General features: G+C 48.4%; 1 protein-coding gene across 1 annotated transcript in view; it reads left to right on the forward strand.

Annotated features, from left to right (window-relative positions):
• The window catches only part of exosc8 (exosome component 8), a 55640-nt gene that overhangs the window by 8677 nt on the left and 26415 nt on the right, over window positions 1-20548 (forward strand). The window contains exons 2-4 of the mRNA XM_070892369.1: window positions 1770-1806; window positions 7227-7290; window positions 19120-19193. Of these exons, the coding sequence (XP_070748470.1) occupies window positions 1770-1806; window positions 7227-7290; window positions 19120-19193 (175 nt within the window). The remainder of the gene's footprint in view (window positions 1-1769; window positions 1807-7226; window positions 7291-19119; window positions 19194-20548) is intronic.

Below are 20548 nucleotides of genomic sequence, written 5' to 3' on the forward strand. Positions count from 1 at the left end.
AATGATGCATTTAAAAATCTATAAATGATACATAATTTGAGTGTTGCTGGACTCTGAGAATTTGTAATAACCTGTTTACAGATGTTCTAGTATATTGGGCTACATTAACTTGTATTGGTTATTTAAAAATAAACCAAGTAATTAGCGTTTAACGTAGAGTTGTCTTTCTGTTATCTCTGGCTTATTCACAATGTCTGGTTCATCACACCCATGTTTAAATATTTTTTTAAAGATATAACGGGTTGAATACTGTTTAAACGACGCTTGCATCTGCGCACATTCAGAGACTGAACTCCAAGTCATAGTCAACATCTTCACCGAGACGTACGAAAGCATGGACCTTACACTAAACATCCGTAAGACAAAGGTCCTCTACCAACCTGACACCGCCACACAGGACTGCCCCCTTCAGTCATCAAGATCCATGGTGCGGCCCTGGACAACGTGGACCACTTTCCATACCTTGGGAGCCTATTATCAGCAAGGGCAGACATTCAACACCACCTCCATTGCGCCAGCACAGCCTTTGGCCACCTTCGCAAGAGAGTGTTCGAAGATCAGGTCCTCAAATCTGACACCAAGCTCATGGTCTACAGAGCTGTAGTGAAACCCGCCCTCCTGTATGGCTGAGATGTGGACCATATACAGTAGACACCTCAAATGGCTGGAGAAATACCACCAATGATGTTTCCGCAAGATTCTGCAAATCCCCTGGGAGGACAGACGCACCAACGTTAGCGTCCTCGATCAGGCCAGCATTGAAGCACTGACCACACTCGACCAGCTCTGTTGGGCGGGCCATATCGTTTGCATGCCAGACATAAGACTCCCAAAGCAAGTACTCTACTCGGAACTCTTACACGGCAAGCGAGCCCCAGGTGGGCAGAGGAAACATTTCAAAGACACCCTCAAAGCCTCCTTGATCAAATGCAACATTCCCACCGACACCTGGGAGTCCCTGACCAAAGATTGCCCTAAGTGGCGGAAGAGCATCCAGGAGGGCGCTGAGCACTTCGAGTCTCGTCGCCGAGAGCATGCAGAAAACAAGCGCAGGCAGCGGAAGGAGCGTGCAGCAAACCAGTCCCATCCACCCTTTCCTTCAACGACTGTCCCACTTGTGACAGACTGTAATTCCCGTATTGGACTGTACAGTCACCTAACAACTCACTTTTAGAGTGGAAGCAAGTCTTCCTCGATTTCGAGGGACTGCCTATGATGATGATGTTTAAAGGAAGTAATTCCACATACGACTCAGAAACTACTCAGTCTTGCACAGAAAATAATTTTAAATGCTCAAGATGCAAAATGCAACTTGTAGTTCTGTAATTAGCTTGAGGAACAGTAGAACATGATTTTCTTTGTGCTTTAGTTCCAGTATTTAGATTGTATTTTGCGGTCAGTATATGTGGGCCACGTAGATTATTGGCGATTACTTCCCTGTATAGTGCCATTTGTAATTTTGCCATGTTACTTCCACTGCTACACTGCAGATTTTGCTTTGAATGAGAATTTAGGGGTGAAATTTAGCTTTTAGTGAAAAATGGGAGAATGCTTAATTAATAACCTTCAGAATATTTGAAGTGCATTGTAAAGTTCTGAAATATTTTTAATATTGTTATGAATAAACAGTAAAGGTGATGATGTGTTGTGATATTTAACTGTTATTGAACATTTAACTGTTTCTAATAATCATGTTGTAACTGTCATATGATGTAATTTAATATTTGAGCACAATGAACTTGACCTGTGTTTTCTTTCCCTTTTGTTAGAACGGTGGAACCCTTGGAATACTACAGAAAATTTCTGGTAGGCCATTTCTCAATTTAATCTCTGGTAAATGACTTGTGAAAGGTTTACATTTTCTGATGGCCTTTGGAGAGAAAATTTGTATTCTTCTTGGGGCTAGATTTTCCACTTTTTTTTGTATGCTTAACACCCACTTAACGTTCATTTTACTGCTGAAATGACGTATAACGCCCAGATATCGCCCATTTAGCCACAAAATGGAAACTGACGGGCATTTTTCGGAAACTTATCGCCGAGCGTTACTTTCCGCATACGCGTAACGCCGGGATAAAATAATACCGCCCGCCCACTTTTTGGGGGCGAAATCAATGCCCATAATATCGCCCAGCGTTACTTTCCGCACGGAATTAACGCTGAAATTCAATAATACCGCCCGCCTTTTTTTAGTCGTAAAGAGCACGTTTGGCGAAACTAACGCCCAGGAGATTGCCCACCTCTCGCACATATCGACCACAATATCGCTCGCCCAAAGAACCGCCCAGAAAAAGTGGAACTGTTCTGAACTAAAGTCAGCGGTGTGGCTGCCATTTTTAAAATCGCAGCTCGCTTCATTCAAAAGGCTGCTTCAACTTTGGGGCAGTTTGCATTGACTCTGGAGTTCTTCTCAGGTGAAGTGACCATCTCAACAGACATATTTTCAGACTCTGGACTATTGGGGGTTTACTCTAGGTGTATTTTAGTGAGGAAATTATTGCTTCTGATCAATCGCTACTATACTTTCATTACAATGGGGACAGCCATTTCTCAGCCTGTATTGATTAATACGCAGATGCTGAAGAGTGCAGATGGCTCAATGTGTGATGCACATCATTATGACCTCAATTTAAGATGTGCAAGAATGAGGAGGAGGGCCAGACCATACACACCCCGCACGTACAGGGAAAAGAGGTCTTACCTCGACGTGTTCGACCACACCTGCCTTTGGAGACTGCGCTTGCACAAGGTGATGATCAATGAAATATGTGAGCTCATCAGACCACCTATGCAGCCTGCCATCGGGACATCAGTGTCGGTCGAGGTCAAGGTCACTGCAGCACTGTCTTTCTACGCGTCCGGTTCCTTTCGGGCCTCCGCGGTTGAGATTTGCCCACTGTCTCACCATGTCACCCATCGCTGCATTAGACAGGTCACGGAGGCTCTGTACGCGAGAAGGATGGACTTTATCAGCTTCCCCAAGACCACGGAGGCTCAGACTGACAGGGCTTGAGCATTCTACTGCATTGCTCAGTTCCCCAGGGTGCAGGGAGCAATACATCAGTGCACTCACATCGCCATGCGGGCACCTTCTCCGGACCGGAGCTTTTTCGCAACAAAAAGATTTCTCTCCCTGAAAGTCCAACTAGTTGTCGACCACAACCAGATCATAATGGCAGTGAATGCCAAATGTCCGGGCAGCTTCGATGAGGCTCACATCCTGCTTGAGAGCGCTGTCTCTGACATCTTTAAGAGTCAGCCACAAGGACAATGCTGGATGCTTGGTGATAACCGATATGGCCTAGCCATCTGGCTGATGACCCCCCTGCTTTGCAGCCATACCGAGGCCAAGAAGCGATACAACTAGAGCCACAGAGACACATGCAATGTGGTCCACAAAACAATAACTGTACTTAAGCAGCGCTTCAGATGTCTGAACCACTCTGGAGGGGAGCTACAATCCAACCCTGAGCAAGTAGGTAAATTCGTGGTCGTGTGCTCCATGCTGCACAACTTGGCTATCAGGAGAGGACAAGAATTGCCAGAAGGGACTGATGCTCCACCTCAGGAGAGAGAGGAAGAGGACAACGAGGGGCTGGACCCTGACCTAGGGCCAATCAGGCTGGCTATGACCCTCTCCAGACCGTAGGAAAGGGCCCATGGTGGCTACATAGCTGCAAGACTCTTAAGTGAGGAGCTGATATCTGAACGATTTGCCTGAAAGAACGTTGCTGTGAGTGACAACGCTGACACACTGCTGTTTGTATGCAGCTCAGAAATCAATGGTGCCCTTCACCTTGGTGCCAGTTAAGTTTACGTTAATTGAAGTTAAGTTTTATTTAACCCTTTCATGTTAAGGAATCACCAGTGTGTAATGGTCCAGCTTGCGACAATGCGCAACAAGGTTATGTTCAATAAAAAAACTTTTATACCAACATTGGTCTGAAATCATAAGTATCATGGGCAAAAAATCCAACCCCCGCCCACATCCCACTTTTTCCACCATTGACATTAATCAAATGTTCAACATGTCCAGCAACACAGAATACAAAGGCAAAGCAGGAGGGTGGTCCCCTCCCCCCATACATTACAACAAATTGCATACACCCAGATGGAGATATAACACAGCCATCATCTGTGCACATGCACCTCACTTTCCTTCCCCCTCCCCCACCTTCTCACCATCCCTACCCCTTCCCCTCCTCGCTCCACGGCGCCTGGCCGAGGAGCTCCTCAGGCGGTGCCTCATTTGGGGGGGGGGGGGGGAAGAAGGCAGAGGCGCTGGTTGCACGGGTACGGGAGTGCGGGGTGCTGAGGGAGCAACAGTCAATGATGTAGAAGCAGGATCTTGGTCCTTCATCTCATCTGTCGTTCGCAGTGGTGATGCAGAACCTAGGGCTGGAGTGTCGCGCTCTGGGACCACTGGGAGGCCTGTGCCAGCAGTGTTCCTGGTTATCGCATCCAGGGCCTCCGCCATCCGTGGAACGTACTCAGTCATGGTGGCCAGCTGTCAGGATATGCCCCCCAATACTACAATGAGCTGGTCACCAATGTCTACAGTCCTCCTGGACAACTGTACCATCTCTCCGCTCTCATCTGGCGCTCGTGGACCAGACCTACCGTGTCCACGAGGCCTCTGCGGGGTCGGCGCCGTCCTGGGGACAAATGGGGTGCCCTGTGGCGAGGTGCTTGGGGCCGGTACCTCCAGAGTGGAAGCGGGAATGACCAGAGGACCACTAGATGGCCTTGGGGTGGGTGGAATGGCTTCTGGAGCGTGACGATGTAGATTCCTCGAAGTTCGCGCTCTCATCCGTGGAGAACAGACCAGCGGATTGACAGGCGAGAATCGGAGCTCCACCGCACCAGATGTAGGATCGTCCGAAGTGTCGGGCCCCGAGGCCCCACTTTCTGGCCTCTGTGGTCTTGCTTGGGGCTGCGCTGCTGGTTGAGCCGCAAAACACAATTGAGGTTATTAGAGAAGAAGGGGGTGCTAGGGTCACAAGGTGAGTCCAGCGCTACACACAGCATATGCATGATAAAAGCACCATCGCTCTCAAAATCATCACGGACATCATATTTCATGACCATCAACACATTTGCATTGCAATGATTTTCATTAGGCCAGCATTATTTCTAGCACAATTTGAGAAATCATCTATGATATATGATTGTTCGGATATGAGTGGGTGTGGCATCTCCTGACTTTACATCACGCAATGGTGTAAACTTTACTCACGTGGCATCACTTCAGGGTCTGCAGATGCTTCCATGGCTGTCCGGGTGTGCTTCCCCACGAGTGCGAGCACCCACTCCTCCATCTCAGTGATGTCGCTGGGGACTGGTGGCCCCCCCACCCGTTTGCCTCTGCATGGACTTCATTGTCGATAGCTTCGTCTGTAAAAGGTGACAGGACGACATGGCATGAGATCATTGCTAGGTACTGTCACAGAGACTGATGTAATCATGATTATTATCATTCTTTACCTAAAAGACATACACCGTGACCGCAGGCTTTGAGTAAAACATTCCTGGTAAAAGTGATAGTCACTCATGATTGTCACCAAGGTACAGGAGGAGCGGTGAGGTCGGGGCGAAGGAGCGGCGAGAGATTGTAGAGGGACGTGATCGGGGCCCAGGAGAGGCATGAGTTTGGGGCCCAGAAGAGGCGAGGGCCCAGGGGCAGCACGGGTCAGCCCACACTGCGATATGTGTGTGCACTTGGTCCGTGCAGCAGAGCAAGTCTCCAGTCTTGCTACTGGACCAAGACCTAGCTCTGTCAAGCCCGTGTGGTGGCTGGTGTGCAACAGTCACCACACGTTTAAAAAAAAAAATCCAAGCACAGGCATCTTCCACCCTTCAAGATTTAGTTCGGACATGGAATTTTAGGTCCATCATTGAAACACCTGTGAACTTTTTGACGTGGAAGCAAGTCATCCTCGATTCGAGGGACTGCATATGATGATGATGATGATGATGTTACAAATCAAATTACATAAATACATGTAAATAAATATAATACTTTTGCGGATCCCACAAGGTCATTCCATCGTTTACGGCATTGGATGCCCTCACGCACCTCGGTGGTCACCGACGAGACCGCCTCTGCTATCTCTTTCCATATCTTCTGGTAGGCCTTTGGGGTGGGCTTCCCACGCCCTCCCTGTGTCAAATCACCCCAGCGAAACTCTACCTCCTGCAGGAGGGAGGCATTTGCCTCGTCCGAGAACCTTCTCGCTCTTTTGTGCCCTCCAATATGCTCCTCTCCCACTGCTCTCGCCAGCGTCAGTCTCCACAGTGTGCTGTGATGCCTCCTCCTCTCCCTCCATTATAGCCAAATTCGGGCAATTATGTGGCTGGTAACAGCTAATTTTTGTTTCCCTATTTGCTGTAAAGCTCTAAAGTCTCCCTCCTTCCTCCCAAAGCAGCCACACCACACCCACACACGCCTTCACTCCCTCTCCGCTCCCTCTCTCTCTGTTTCCTCTTCTGCACATGCCATGATGACCCTTGACCTCCTGAATCGCGGGAATTGAGCGTTGCCATGCTGTTGCTAAGGACAGCAACACTACGGCAGAAGGTCAGTGAGAATTAACGCTACCGACATTTCATATCGCTCGCGGTAACGCCCAATTTCAAAAATGGAGAATGGACGAGAAGCCGGCGATCTGAAAATCCATTTTTACCACCCACGCCAGAAATAACGCCCATTTTTGGGCGATATGCACAGAAGTGTAAATCTAGCCCTAGGAATGGTCCTTAATCATTATAGGCAGTCCCTCAGAATCGAGGAAGACTTGCTTCCACTCTTAAAATGAGTTCTTAGGTGGCTGAACAGTCCAATACGAGAACCACAGTCCCTGTCACAGGTGGGACAGATGGTTGTTGATGGAAAGGGTGGGTGGGACAGGTTTGCCGCACGCTCTTTCCGCTGCCTGTGCTTGATTTCTGCATGCTCTCGGCGATGAGACTCGAGGTGCTCAGCGCCCTCCTGGATGCACTTAGGGCGGTCTTTGGCCAGGGTCTCCCAGGTGTCAGTAGTGATGTTGCACTTTTTCAGGGAGGCTTTGAGGGTGTCCCTGTAACGTTTCCTCCACCCACCTTTGGCTCGTTTGCCACGAAGGAGTTCCGAGTAGAGCACTTGCTCTACATGGACCCTAGATGTTGCATTTGTACCATGAACTATGATGCTAAACAGTCTTCCTAAATGGTATCTGTATGTATGCTAGAAAGAAAATTGTCGACCCGATGGAAGGGAGCTGGGTGAATTCCGAACAACAACTCTCAATATAGGTGAGAATTCGACACTTATTGAAATGCTTCATTCGTAAAATAGTAACTTGATAAATTTGTAAATGGGAACAACCCTTTCCTGACAACCTCATGAATTGATTTCCTTAAAGTGAGAGCTATAATTTTTGGGTGGGAATAATTGGTGCCATAAAACAGAATGAGACTGGAGATAACCGTAATAAGGGCAGAAGTATGCTAGTTTTTCAGAGCACAGAAACATTTAGTGAAATTCTACAGGTCTACAGTGCACACATGAGCAAGAAAGAACTTGTATTTATATAGAACATTATCAGGTCTTCAGGACATTGCAAGGAAGTACTTTTGAAGTGCAGATGCTGTTGTTGTGCAGGCAAATATGGCAGCCAAATTGCACACAGCAAGATCCCGGGAACTACAAAAGCAATGAAAGACCTAATTATCTGTTTATCGTAGAATCGAAGAATGATTCAGCACAGAAGGAAGCAATTTGATCCATCGTGCCTGTGCTGGCTCTTAGAACTATCCAATTAATCCCAGTCCTCTGCTCTTTCCCCATAGCCATGTAATTTTTTTTCCCTTCCAGTATTTATGTAATACTGTTTTAAAAGTTACTATTGAATCTGCTTCCTCCACCCTTTCATGCAGTGCACTCCAGATCACAACAACTTGCTGTGTTTTAAAAAAAAATTTCCTCCTGTTGCATTTGGTTCTTTCGCCAGTCGCCTTAAATCTGTGGCCTCTTGTTACTGACACTTCTGCCACTGGAAACAGTTTCTCTTGAATTACTCTATCATTGCTCGCTGTGGCTCAGTGGGTAGCACTATCGCCTCTGAGTCAGAAGGTTGTGGGTTCAAGTTCCACTCCAGGGACTTGAGCACAAAAATCTAGCTGACACTCCAGTGCAGTACTGAGGGAGTACTGCACTGTCAGGGGTGCCGTCTTTCGGATGAGACGTTAAACCGAGGTTCTCTCTCAGGTGGATGTAAAAGATCCAGTGGCACTATTTTGAAAAAGAACAAGGCTAATATTTATCCCTCAATCAACATAACAAAACAGATTATCTGGTCATTATCACATTGTTGTTTGTGGGAGCTTGCTGTGCGCAAATTGGCTGCCATTCATTTCCGAATTTCATGTCATTTGCAAACTTTGAAATGATGCCCTGTGTGCCCAACTCCAAGTCATTAATATATATCAAAAAGAGTAGTGGTCCTAATACCGACCCCTGGGAACACCACTGTCATCTTGCCTCCAGTCTGAAAAGCAACCAATCACCATGTCTCTTACATAAGAAATAGGAGTAGGCCACCTGGCCCCTCGAGCCTGCTCCGCCATTTAGTAAGATCATGGCTGATCTGATCATGGATTTAGCTCCACTTCCTTGCCCGCTCCCCATAACCCTTTGTTTCCTTATCGCTCAAAAATCTGTCTATCTCCACCTTAAATATATTCAATGACCCAGCCTCCACAGCTCTCCGGGGCAGAGAATTCCACAGATTTACAATCCTCTGAGAGAAGAAATTCCTCCTCATCTCAGTTTTAAACGGACGGCCCCTAATTCTGAGACTATGCCCTCTAGTTTTCGATTCCCCTATGAGTGGAAATATCCTCTCTGCATCCACCTTGTCGAGCCCTCTCATTACTTTATATGTTTCGATAAGATCACCTCTCATTCTTCTGAACTCCAATGAGTATAGGCTCAACCTAATCAACCTATCTTCATAAATCAACCCCCTCATCTCCGGAATCAACGTAGTGAATCTTCTCTGAACAGCCTCCAGTGCAAGTATATCCTTCCTTAAATACGGAGACCAAAACCGTACGCAATACTCGAGGTGTGGCCTCACTAGTACCCTTGTAGCAGGACTTCTCTGCTTTTATACTCTTATCTCCCTTGCAATAAAGTCCAATATTCCATTTGCCTTCCTGAGTACTTGCTGTAACCTGCATACTAACTTTTTGTGTTTCATGCACAAGGACCCCCAGATCTCGTTGCACTGCAGCACTTTGCAATTTTTCTCCATTTCAGTTATAATTTGCTTTTCTATTTTTTTCTGCCAAAGTTAATAACCTCACATTTTGCCACATTATACTCCATCTGCCAAATTTTTGCCCACTCACTTAGCCTATCTATATCCCTTTGTAAATTTTGTGTCCTCCTCACAATTTGCTTTCCCACTCATCTTTGTATCATCAGCAAACTTGGCTACATTACACTCAGTCCCTTCATCCAAGTCATTAATATAGATTGTCATTAGTTGAGGACCCAGCACCGATCCCTGTGGCACACCACTACTCACTGTTTGCCAACTGGAAAATGACTCTCTGTTTTCTGTTAGTTAGCCAATCCTCTATCCATGCTAATATATTACCCGCAACCCCGTGAGCTTTTATCTTGTGCAGTAACCTTTTACGTAGCACCATATCGAAGTACTAGGGGACTGAGGGTCTAGTGAGAAGGAGGAACTGAAGGATATCCTTATTAGACGGGAAATTGTGTTAGGGAAATTGATGGGATTGAAGGCCGATAAATCTCCGGGGCCTGATAGTCTGCATCCCACAGTACTTAAGGAAGTGGCCATAGAAATAATGGATGCATTGGTGATCATTTTCCAACAGTCTGTCGACTCTGGATCAGTTCCTATGGACTGAAGGATAGCTAGTGTAACACCACTTTTTTAAAAAGGAGGGAGAGAGAAAACGGGTAATTATAGACCGGTTAGCCTGACATCAGTAGCGGGGAAAATGATGGAATCAGTTATTAAAGATGAAATAGCGGCACATTTGGAAAGCAGTGGCAGGATCGGTCCAAGTCAGCATGGATTTATGATAGGGAAATCAGAGTTGACAAATCTTCTGGAATTTTTTGAGGATGTAACTAGTAGAGTGGACAAGGAAGAACCAGTGGATGTGGTGTATTTGGACTTTCAAAAGGCTTTTGACAAGGTCCCACACAAGAGATTGGTGTGCAAGGTCAAAGCACATGGTATTGGGGGTAATGTACTGACGTGGATAGAGAACTGGTTGGCAGACAGGAAGCAGAGAGTCGGGATAAACGGGTCCTTTTCAGAATGGCAGGCAGTGACTAGTGGGGTGCCGCAGGGCTTAGTGCTGGGACCCCAGCTCTTTACAATATACATTAATGATTTAGATGAAGGAATTCAGTGTAATATCTCCAAGTTTGCAGATGACACTAAACTGGGTGACGGTGTGAACTGTGAAGAGAACGCTAAGAGGCTGCAGGTGACTTGGGACAGGTTAGGTGAGTGGGCAAATGCATGGCAGATGCAGTGTATAATGTGGATAAATGTGAGGTTATCCACTTTGGGGGCAAAAACACGAAGGCAGAATATTATCTGAATGGCGGCAGATTAGGAAAAGGGGAGCTGCAACGAGACCTGGGTGTCATGGTTCATCAGTCATTGAAAGTTGGCATGCAGGTACAGTAGGCGGTGAAGAAGGCAAATGGTATGTTGGCCTTCATAGCTACGGGATTTGAGTATAGGAGCAGGGAGGTCTTATTGCAGTTGTACAGGGTCTTGGTGAGGCCTCACCTGGAATATTGTGTTCAATTTTGGTCTCCTAATCTGAGGAAGGACGTTTTTGCTATTGAGGGAGTGCAGCGAAGGTTCACCAGACTGATTCCCTGGATGGCTGGACTGACCTATGAGGAGAGACAGGATCAACTGGGCCTTTATACACTGCAGTTTAGAAGGATGAGAGGGGATCTCATAGAAACATATAAGATTCTGACGGGACTGGACAGGTTAGATGCAGGAAGAATGGTCCCGATGTTGGGGAAGTCCAGAACCAGGGGACACAGTCTTAGGATAAGGGGTAGGCCATTTATGACTGAGATGAGGAGAAACTTCTTCACTCAGAGTTGTTAACTTGTGGAATTCTCTGCCGCAGAGAGTTGTTGATGCCAATTTATTGGATATATTCAAGAGGGAGTTAGATATGGCTCTTACGGCTAAGGGGATCAAGGGGTATGGAGAGAAAGCAGGAAAGGGGTACTGAGGGAATGATCAGCCATGATCTTATTGAATGGTGGTGCAGGCTCGAAGGGCCGAATGGCCTATTCCTGCACCTATTTTCTATGTTTCTGGAAATCCAAATACACCACATTCACTGGTTCCCCCCTTATCCACCGAGCTCGTTACATCCTCAAAGAACTCCAGCATATTTGTCAAACATGATTTCCCTTTCATAAAACCATGCTGACTCTGCTTGATGAATTATGCTTTTCCAAATGTCCCGCTACTGCTTTCTTAATAATGGACTCCAGCATTTTCCCAATGACAGATGGGCTAATTGGTCTATAGTTTCCTGCTTTTTGTCTGCCTCCTTTTTTAAATAGGGACGTTACATTTGCGATTTTCCAATCCGCTGGGACCGCCCAGAATCCAGGGAATTTTGGTAGATTACAACCAATGCATCCACTAAGTCTACAGCCACCTCTCAAGACCCTAGGATGTAAGCCATCAGGGGACTTGTCCACCTTTAGTTCCATTATTTTACCGAGTACTACTTCATTAGTGATTGTATTAAGTTCCTCCCTCCCTATAGCCCCTTGATTATCCCCTATTGGTAGAAGACACTAAAAACATCCCATGAAATATTTGTTCAACATCTCTGCCATTTCCCTCTTCTCCATTATTAATTCCCCAGTCTCATCCTCTAGGGGACCAACATTTACTAGCATCCTTCTTTCTGTCCCTTAGCCAATTATGTATCCATGCTGCCACTGCCCCTTTAATTGCATAGACTTCAATTTTGCTGACAAGTCTATTATATGGTACTTTATCAAACTTCTTTTTAAAGTCCATATACACAACATCAACCGCACTACTCTCATCAACCCTCTCTGTTACTTTATTGAGGAACTCTATCAAATTAGTCAAACACAATTTGCCTTTCACAAACCTGTTTAATTTCATTTATTAGCCCATACTTTTCCAAATGCCAATTAATTTTCTCCTGGATTATTATCTTTAAAGCTTCCCCACCACCAACATTAGACTGACTAGCTTGTAGTTGCTAGGTTTATCTTCCTCCCGATTTTGAACAGGGGTTTAACATTTGAAATCCTCCAGTCCTCTGGCACCACTCTCATATCCAAGGAGTATTGGAAGATTGTGGCTTGAACCGTTGAATTTCCACCCTTATTTCCCTTAGTAAATTAGGATGCATCCCATCGGATTAGGTGACTTTTCTACTTTGATATTAGTTGAGGGAGTAATGTTGTCCAGGATATCAGGAGAATTCCCCCTTTGAAAAATGCCATGGAATCTTTTACATTGATTTGAATTGGCAGGGGTGGCTTTGATTAAACGTCTCCTCTGGAAAAAATGGAACTCCAACAAAACAGCACTCCCTCAACCAGTATCAGCCTAGATTATGTGCACCAGGTCATCCTCATCCAGTCCACTGGTCTGCATGGCTTGGAAAAGAACTGACTATACAAGAAATAGATGGGTCTTCTCTGGCTGCAGATATAAGGGCCAGGATGTTACTTCAGCGGGAGCATAAACCGGACAGTTGTGAAACACCAATGCTGTATACACCCCATCCGATTTCCCTTCCATTGATGGCAATGGAAAGGTAAAATTGGGCAGGGTGTATAACGGGCAGTCAATCTGTTAGCACTTGTTTCCAGTCCCCCACCACAGTTCAAATTTCCACCCACAGTTTGTAAACCATTGAAATTCTTGCTGATGATGACAGGCATTCTTGCAGATTATTGCTTTTGTAACTATTTTCACCGTTTGATTGTCCCACTAGATGAAATGTGATTACCAAGCTAGAGTACTTGGATGTATAATTTCACGGAAATTTCGTAGTTCAATATATTTATGGTGTTAAATAGTTGAGTTAGTAAAGTTTGTACAGGTTATACAACTTAACCTGAACAGTATAAATCCTAATCTTGTACATTTTAATTAAAAATAAATGTATAAACATGCAATCTTGATAAACATACAGTCAGCAATGTGTTTCAAGGCAGTAACACATGGAGTTAGTTGGGGTGATGTAAAAAGTGCGAGCAAAGCCAGAGTGATTTGCCCAGTTTATCTCCGCTCCAAAATGATTAATGCTTTAGAACTCCAGGCACAATATGTGCAAACCTAACGGCTTCTTAAATCATTATCATTTTATGTTTTTTTATTAATTCTGTGAATATATCATGTTGGGGCAATGACAGACAAGTTCTTGCAACTGAGAAGCAATGATATAAGATTTCCTTAACCGAATGATATAGGCAAGTTACAATATGCCACTGTAAGCATAAGATAGTCTCATTTTGTCTAGGCTATATATATTTTTGCCCCAGTTATCTATCTATGTTTCACTCCTTGAATTCAACTTTAGCGGGGGCACAAAATGTCTGATAGTGGATCAACCACCTCCTCCAATTTTCTTTCCATTGCAAGAAACTTTAAACTTTAGCGAGGTCGTAAAATGGAAAGGAAAATTGGGCGGGATGTATAACCGTCTTAAATTTAAAATGCTCATCCTTGTGATTCAGTCCCTCTAATGCCTTACCCCAGCCTAACTCTGTAACCTCCTTCAGCCTTGCATTTCTCCAAGAACTCTGTGTTCTTCCAACTCTGGCCTTTTATGCATCCCCCCCCACTTCCCACTCTCGCCCCACCAGTGATGGCTGCGCCTTCAACCGTCTATGCCTTAAGTTCTGGAATTAATTCTCCACCGCTCCTCCTTTAAGACCCTTTTTAAAACTTACTTCTTTGACCAAGTTTTTAGTCACTCCTGATATCTCCTCCTTTGGCTCAGTGTCAAATTTTGTCTGCCTATGCTCCTTGGGATGGTTTCTGACATTAAAGGAGCTATATAAATGCAAGTTGTTGAATATGTAGTGGTGAGGACTGAAATAAAGTGTCCAGTAAGTACAGTAATAATTTTAACCAGCTTGCCTATTAAAGTAATTTTAATTACGCAATAAAAACAGGTGTTATCCATGGTTACAACTTGTAATAAAATTATGAGCAACAAGAACTGGACAGTCGCAAGAAAATTAATATATCATAGATGTATATATTTTTCTTAATGCTCTTATTAACCACTTACTAATGAGGCTGTAATACGACTGCAGATCTTCATCACAAACTTAATCCTTGTTATTAGAATCTATGACCCCAAGTTTCCACATGATTTGCTCCTGATTTTTAGGAGCAACTGGTGTAGAACAGAGTATCTTAGAAATCGGAATTCTCGTCATTTAATTTGCTCCAGTTCTAGTCAGTTAGAACAGTTTCACTTTGGAACAGAATTTTTTTTTCAAAAGGGGGCGTGTCCGGCCACTTACGCCTGATTTCAAAGTTTCGTGAGTGAAAACTTACTCCAAACTAACTTAGAATGGAGTAAGTGAAGATTTTTGTACGCTTGAAAAAACCTTGTCTACACATTAAAAAATCAGGCGCAGGTTACAAATTAGGCGTGGGGATCGAGGGGGGGGGAAGGTAAGTCATTAAATTCTACAATAAATCCTTAGTTATACTTATACAAATATACAAATAAATCCAACCTGAATAAAAATTTATAAGCAAAGAAAAGATTAAATAAACCATGTTCCTACCTGTGGGAAAGTTCTTCAGGCAGGCCTTTCAGGAAGCGGTTTGCCGTCGGGACCGAAGGTTGAACGGCCCGTCCCCAGCACCAGATTTACAGGTAGGTGGCGTTGGGTCGGGTCGGGGAGGGAGGTTCGGTTCGGGTTGACGGGGGGGGGTGCGGGGGAGAGAGGGAGAGGGAGGTCAGGTCGGGGAGGGGGAGAGGTCGTGGAGGGGGAGGAGGGGGGCAGGTCGGGAGGAGGGGGGCAGGTCGGGGAGGGGGGGGGGAGGTCGGGGAGGGGGGGGGGTCAGGTCGGATCCAGTCCGGGGGCGGGAGTAGAGTTGGGTCGAGTCGGGGGGGGGAGCGGCAGCGGCAGTCAGGTCGAGTCGGGTCCGGTCCGGGGGAGGGGGGGAAGCAGGAACGGCAGCGGCAGACGGGTCGAGTCGGGCCCGGTCCGGGGGAGGGGTGGCGGGGGGAAGCAGGAGCGGCAGTGGCAGACGGGTCCGGTCCGAGGGGGGGAAGCGGGAGCGGGAGTCGGGAGAGGAGCCTTATTCACGCAGCCCCAGTGAGGCCATTCGGCCAGGGCTAGGGGCTGCGTGCTTCGGGCCCCTCCCACACAGTTTCGGGCGCCTGGAGCTATTGCACTTGCGCGCCCACTGTAGCACGCATGTGCAGAGGTCCCGGCACTGTTTTCAGCGCAGGGACCTGGCTCCGCCCCCCTACAGCTCCTGCTGTGCTGCGCCGAGGGCCAGAGGACCTGCAAGTAGGTGGAGAATACGGAGGGTTTTTTTAGGCGCACTTTGTGGCGCGAAAAATGGGCGTCCAGGTCGGGACCAAGTTTCGGCCTCAGTTGCTCCTGATTTTTTGGAGCAACTGGTGTAGAACGGAGTATCTTAGAAATTCAAATTCTCGCCATTTAGTTTGCTCCAGTTCTAGTCAGTTAGAACAGTTTCACTTTGGAACAGAATTTTTTTTTCAAAAGGGGGCATGTCCGGCCACTTACGCCTGTTTTCAAAGTTTCAGCAGTGAAAACTTACTCCAAACTAACTTAGAATGGAGTAAGTGAAGATTTTTGTACGCTTGAAAAAACCTTGTCTACACTTTAGAAAATCAGGCGTAGGTTACAAATCAGGCGTAGGGAATGGTGGGGGAGGGTGTTTAAAGGGAAGTTTACAAACATTAAACACTTCAGTTTTACAAATAAAGAGCCATCATCAATAATAAATGATAAAAACATCAATAAATCAATCAAAAAAATTAATAAGAAATAATTTTAAAAAAAATCAATAAATAAAACATTTTCTACTTACCGACTGCAGCACCAGGAGCCCTCCAACAGTGTGCTGGGATTGCACCCCCCCCCCCCCCCCCACCACCCAGTGTGTCTCTGTCAGTGTCTCTATCTCTCTGTCTGTCTGTCTGTGTGTGTCTCTCATTCTCTGTCTGTCAGTGCCTGTGTTTCTGACAGCGAGGGGAGGAGGAGGAGGAGGAGGGGTGTAGAGGGAGAGAGGGGGGGCAGGGAAGGGGAGAGAGCGAGCCAGAGGGTAGCGAGGAAAGTGGGAGGGATGGGGGGGGGAGAGAAGGGGGAGGGGGAAGGAGAAGGGGGAGAGGGGAAGGGGAAAATGGGGGGAGAGGGGAAGGGGAAGGGGAAAATGGGGGGAGAGGGGAAGGGGAAAGGGAGGGGGGGAGAGGGGAAGGGGAAAGGGAGGGGGGAGAGGGGAAGGGGAAAGGGAGGGGGGAGAGGGGAAGGGGAAAGGGAGGGGGGAGAGGGGAAGGGGAAAGGGAGGGGGGAGAGGGGAAGGGGAAAGGGAGGGGGGAAGGGGAAAGGGAGGGGGGAGAGGGGAAGGGGAAAGGGAGGGGGGGAAGGGGAAGAGGGGAAGGGGAAAGGGAGGGGGGGAGAGGGGAAGGGGAAAGGGAGGGGGGGGAGAGATGAAGGGGAAAGGGGGGGGAGAGATGAAGGGGAAAGGGGGGGGAGAGATGAAGGGGGGGGGGAGAGATGAAGGGAGGGGGGAGAGGGGAAGGGGAAAGGGAGGGGGGAGAGGGGAAGGGGAAAGGGAGGGGGGAGAGGGGAAGGGGAAAGGGAGGGGGGAGAGGGGAAGGGGAAAGGGAGGGGGGAGAGGGGAAGGGGAAAGGGAGGGGGGAGAGGGGAAGGGGAAAGGGAGAGGGAGGGAAAGGAGGGGAAGGGGTGGGGGGGAAATGGGAGAGGGGAAGGGGGAAATGGGGGGAAGGGGAAAGGGAGGGGGGAAGGAAAGGGAGGGGGAGGGGAGGGGGGGAAAGGGGAAAGGAGAAGGGGGTGGGGGGGAAAGGAGAAGGGGGTTGGGGGAAGGGGAAGGAGAAGGGGGTTGGGGGAAGGAGAAAGGGGTGGGGGGGAAAGGAGAAGGGGGTAGGGGGGAAAGGAGAAGGGGGTGGGGGTGGGGGGAAAGGAGAAGGGGTGGGGGTGGGGGGGGAAAGGAGAAGGGGGTGGGGTCGGGGGGAAAGGAGAAGGGTTGGAGGAAGGAGAAGGGTTGGAGGAAGGAGAAGGGGGTGGGGGGGAAAGGAGAAGAGGGTGGGGGGGAAAGGAGAAGGGGGTGGGGTGGGGGGGGAAAGGAGAAGGGGGTGGGGGGGAAAGGAGAAGGGGGTGGGGTGGGGGGGGAAAGGAGAAGGGGGTTGGAGGAAGGAGAAGGGGGTTGGGGGAAAGGAGAAGGGGGTGGGGGGGAAAGGAGAAGGGGGTGGGGGTGGAGAAGGAGAAGGGGGTGGGGGTGGAGAAGGAGAAGGTGGTGGGGGTGGAGAAGGAGAAGGGGGTGGGGGTGGAGAAGGAGAAGGGGGTGGGGGTGGAGAAGGAGAAGGGGGTGGGGGTGGAGAAGGAGAAGGGGGTGGGGGAAAGGAAAAGGAGAAGGGGGTGGGGGAAAGGAGAAGGGGGCGGGGGGAAAGGAGAAAGGGGGCGGGGGGAAAGGAGAAAGGGGTGGGGGGGGGAAAGGAGAAGGGGGTGGGGGGGGAAAGGAGAAGGGGATGGGGGGGAAAGGAGAAGGGGATGGGGGGGGAAAGGAGAAGAGGGTGGGGGGGGAAAGGAGAAGGGGGTGGGGGGGGAAAGGAGAAGAGGGTGGGGGGGGAAAGGAGAAGGGGGTGGGGGGGGGAAAGGAGAAGGGGGTGGGGGTGGAAAGGAGAAGAAGGAGAAGGGAGAGGGAGGCTGAACGGGCCGGGCCCAAGACTTCGGGCAGGGCCCATCTCCAGCACCAGATTTACAGGTAGGTGCCGTTGGGTCGGGTCGGGGGTTGGGAACGCGGGTCGGGTCGGCTCCGGCGGGGCGGTGGCGGTGGCGGTGCCGGTCGGGAGCACGGGTTGGGTTGCGGCGGGGGGGGGGGGGGGGGGGGAAGGGGGGGAGCGCGGGTCGGTTCGTGTCGGGGGAGGGAGGTCAGGTTGGGTCCGGGGGGGTGGGGGGTCGGGAGCGCGGGTCGGGTCGGGGTGGAGGGAGAGGGAGGTTAGGTCGGGGGGGGGGGCGGTCGGGAGCGCGGGTCGGGGTGGAGGGAGAGGGAGGTTAGGTTGGGGGCGGGGGGGGGGGTCGGAAGCGCGGGTCGGGTCAGGGTGGAGGGAGAGGGAGGTTAGGTCGGGGGGGGAGAGAGTGCGGGTCGGGTCCAGTCCGGGGGCAGAGGGGGGAAGCGGGAGTGGGGTCGGGTCCGCTCCGGGGGTGGGGTGGGGGGGGCGGGTGTCGGGGTCCGGTCCGAAGTGGGGGGTCGGGAGCGCGGGTTGGGGGGGGGGGAGGGAGGGAGGTTCGGGTCCGGGGGGGAAGCGCGGGGCGGGTCGGGTCGGGAGGAAGCAGGAGTTGGGCGTGGGAGGCAGCCTTATGCACGCAGCCCCAGTGAGGCCATTCGGCCAGGGCTAGGGGCTGCGTGCTTCGGGCCCCTCCCACACAGTTTTGGGCGCCTGGAGCTTACTGCGCAGTGACCGGGCTCTGCCCCCCCACATCTCGTGCTGCGCCACGCCGAGGGCCAGAGGACCAGCAGGGAGCCGGAGAATCTGGAAGTTTTTTTTAGGCGCACTTTGTGGCGCGATAAACGGGCGTCCAGGTCGGGGCTACGCCGTTCTAGGCGCGGTCTGAAACTTGGGCCCTATGATCCTACAAAAAATTTTACAGATAATGTAATTGTTTGTTTTGGTGTCCTCTAAAGTGGAATCACAGCACACCTCTTGATTGTACATTGTTACTGGTTACAATGTAAAATAACAAAATCTGCCACGAAACAGTTTGGAAGAGTAACCGTGTTTGTAAGTATTGCATTTCTAACTTCGGGTCTGATATTTCAGGTTCAATTACAACCGCGGATGGTTCTGCACTGGTAAAGCTGGGGAACACGACAGTTGTTTGTGGCATTAAAGTGGTGAGATTTCAGCTTTTAGTGTATAACTTGTATTGCTTGAATTTTGAGTCGAAAAAAAATCTGCATGAATGTATGTACAGTCTGTGTTAATTCTAGCAATTCGGCAGACAAATATAATGGCGGTGGTGAAACTGTCAGCATTTGCCGTCATTACTCCTCTGAAAGTGACAGCAATTACTGGAGTCTGCGCATGCACAGATAAATCCAGAAGTTGTGGTCAGTCATTCCCTGCTCCGCCAAAGGTTGTGCTGTGGAACTCCCTGGAGCCGGCAATCGATTCAAATCGCACTAAAGGACGAAAACTTCCCCTATTATGCTGGAATATTGCTGTTAACCCCCGCCCACCCCCCCCTCCCAAAAAAAAAAAGTTAAGCCTTATTGAAAGAGATGTAACTGGATTTTTAACGGTGTATTTACTGCTGAACAACCATTTTGGCCCTGAAAAACTAATTTTATATTTGTGAAATGTCAAGTGTTTCCATTAATATAAGAATTACATTGCTTTCAATATATTTTGTTTATGATATTTCAGCTTCTACCTTAATCCTATGTGTATGTGCCAATCTTTATTTTGTTAAAAAGTGAATTACTTCCTGGTTTGCTGTCTGAGAATTCTTCAGTGTGATTGGCTGCTTAACTTGCTTGATGATATCACTGTTGCTGGACGCTTAGGATTCGCTAATTTGGCGCCAGATTCAAACTAAAGTTGGGAGAGCTGATTTGTGGTCAGCGGTGAGCTCTGCCGCGTCGCCAATCACAAATTCCAGGCCAATAAATTTGCTTCATGGATTGGAGAAGTGATGACTTTCAGGATATGATTTATTGTTTAGCAAGGTGTCTGACATGTGGAAACCCATCACCGTGTTTGAACCTCCAAACCAAGCTTCTGAAAAATCAATACAGGTGGAGATTCTGTTTACCTCGTATGGCATGCACATCCGCTCTGTAGAGAAGCATTCCTTTTTATCTACGGCCAGAGATGCAGGTTTGCAAGAAACTAAGCTTAGAGATTTCCCAGTATGTACATGGACTTTATAAACTTCACAGGCTGCCAAAACCGAGAACTGCTAAGCTCTCTGCTACTTATCGAGCCAGACTACCTTACCCATTTTCCTCACGTGGGGGAATCTAGAACTCGGGGGCATAGTTTCAGAATACGGGGTCGCACATTTAAAATGGAGATGAGGAGGAATTTCTTCTCTGAGGGTTGTGAATCTTTGGAATTCTCTACCTCAGAGAGCTATGGAAGCTGGGTCATTGAATATTTTTAAGGTAGAGATAGATTTTTGAACGATAAGGGAGTCGATTATGGGGAGTGAGCAGGAAAATGAAGTTGAGGCCGAGATCAGATCAGC

Source organism: Pristiophorus japonicus, chromosome 10 (assembly GCF_044704955.1).
Source record: "Pristiophorus japonicus isolate sPriJap1 chromosome 10, sPriJap1.hap1, whole genome shotgun sequence".
In the NCBI taxonomy this organism is placed as follows: domain Eukaryota; kingdom Metazoa; phylum Chordata; class Chondrichthyes; family Pristiophoridae; genus Pristiophorus; species Pristiophorus japonicus.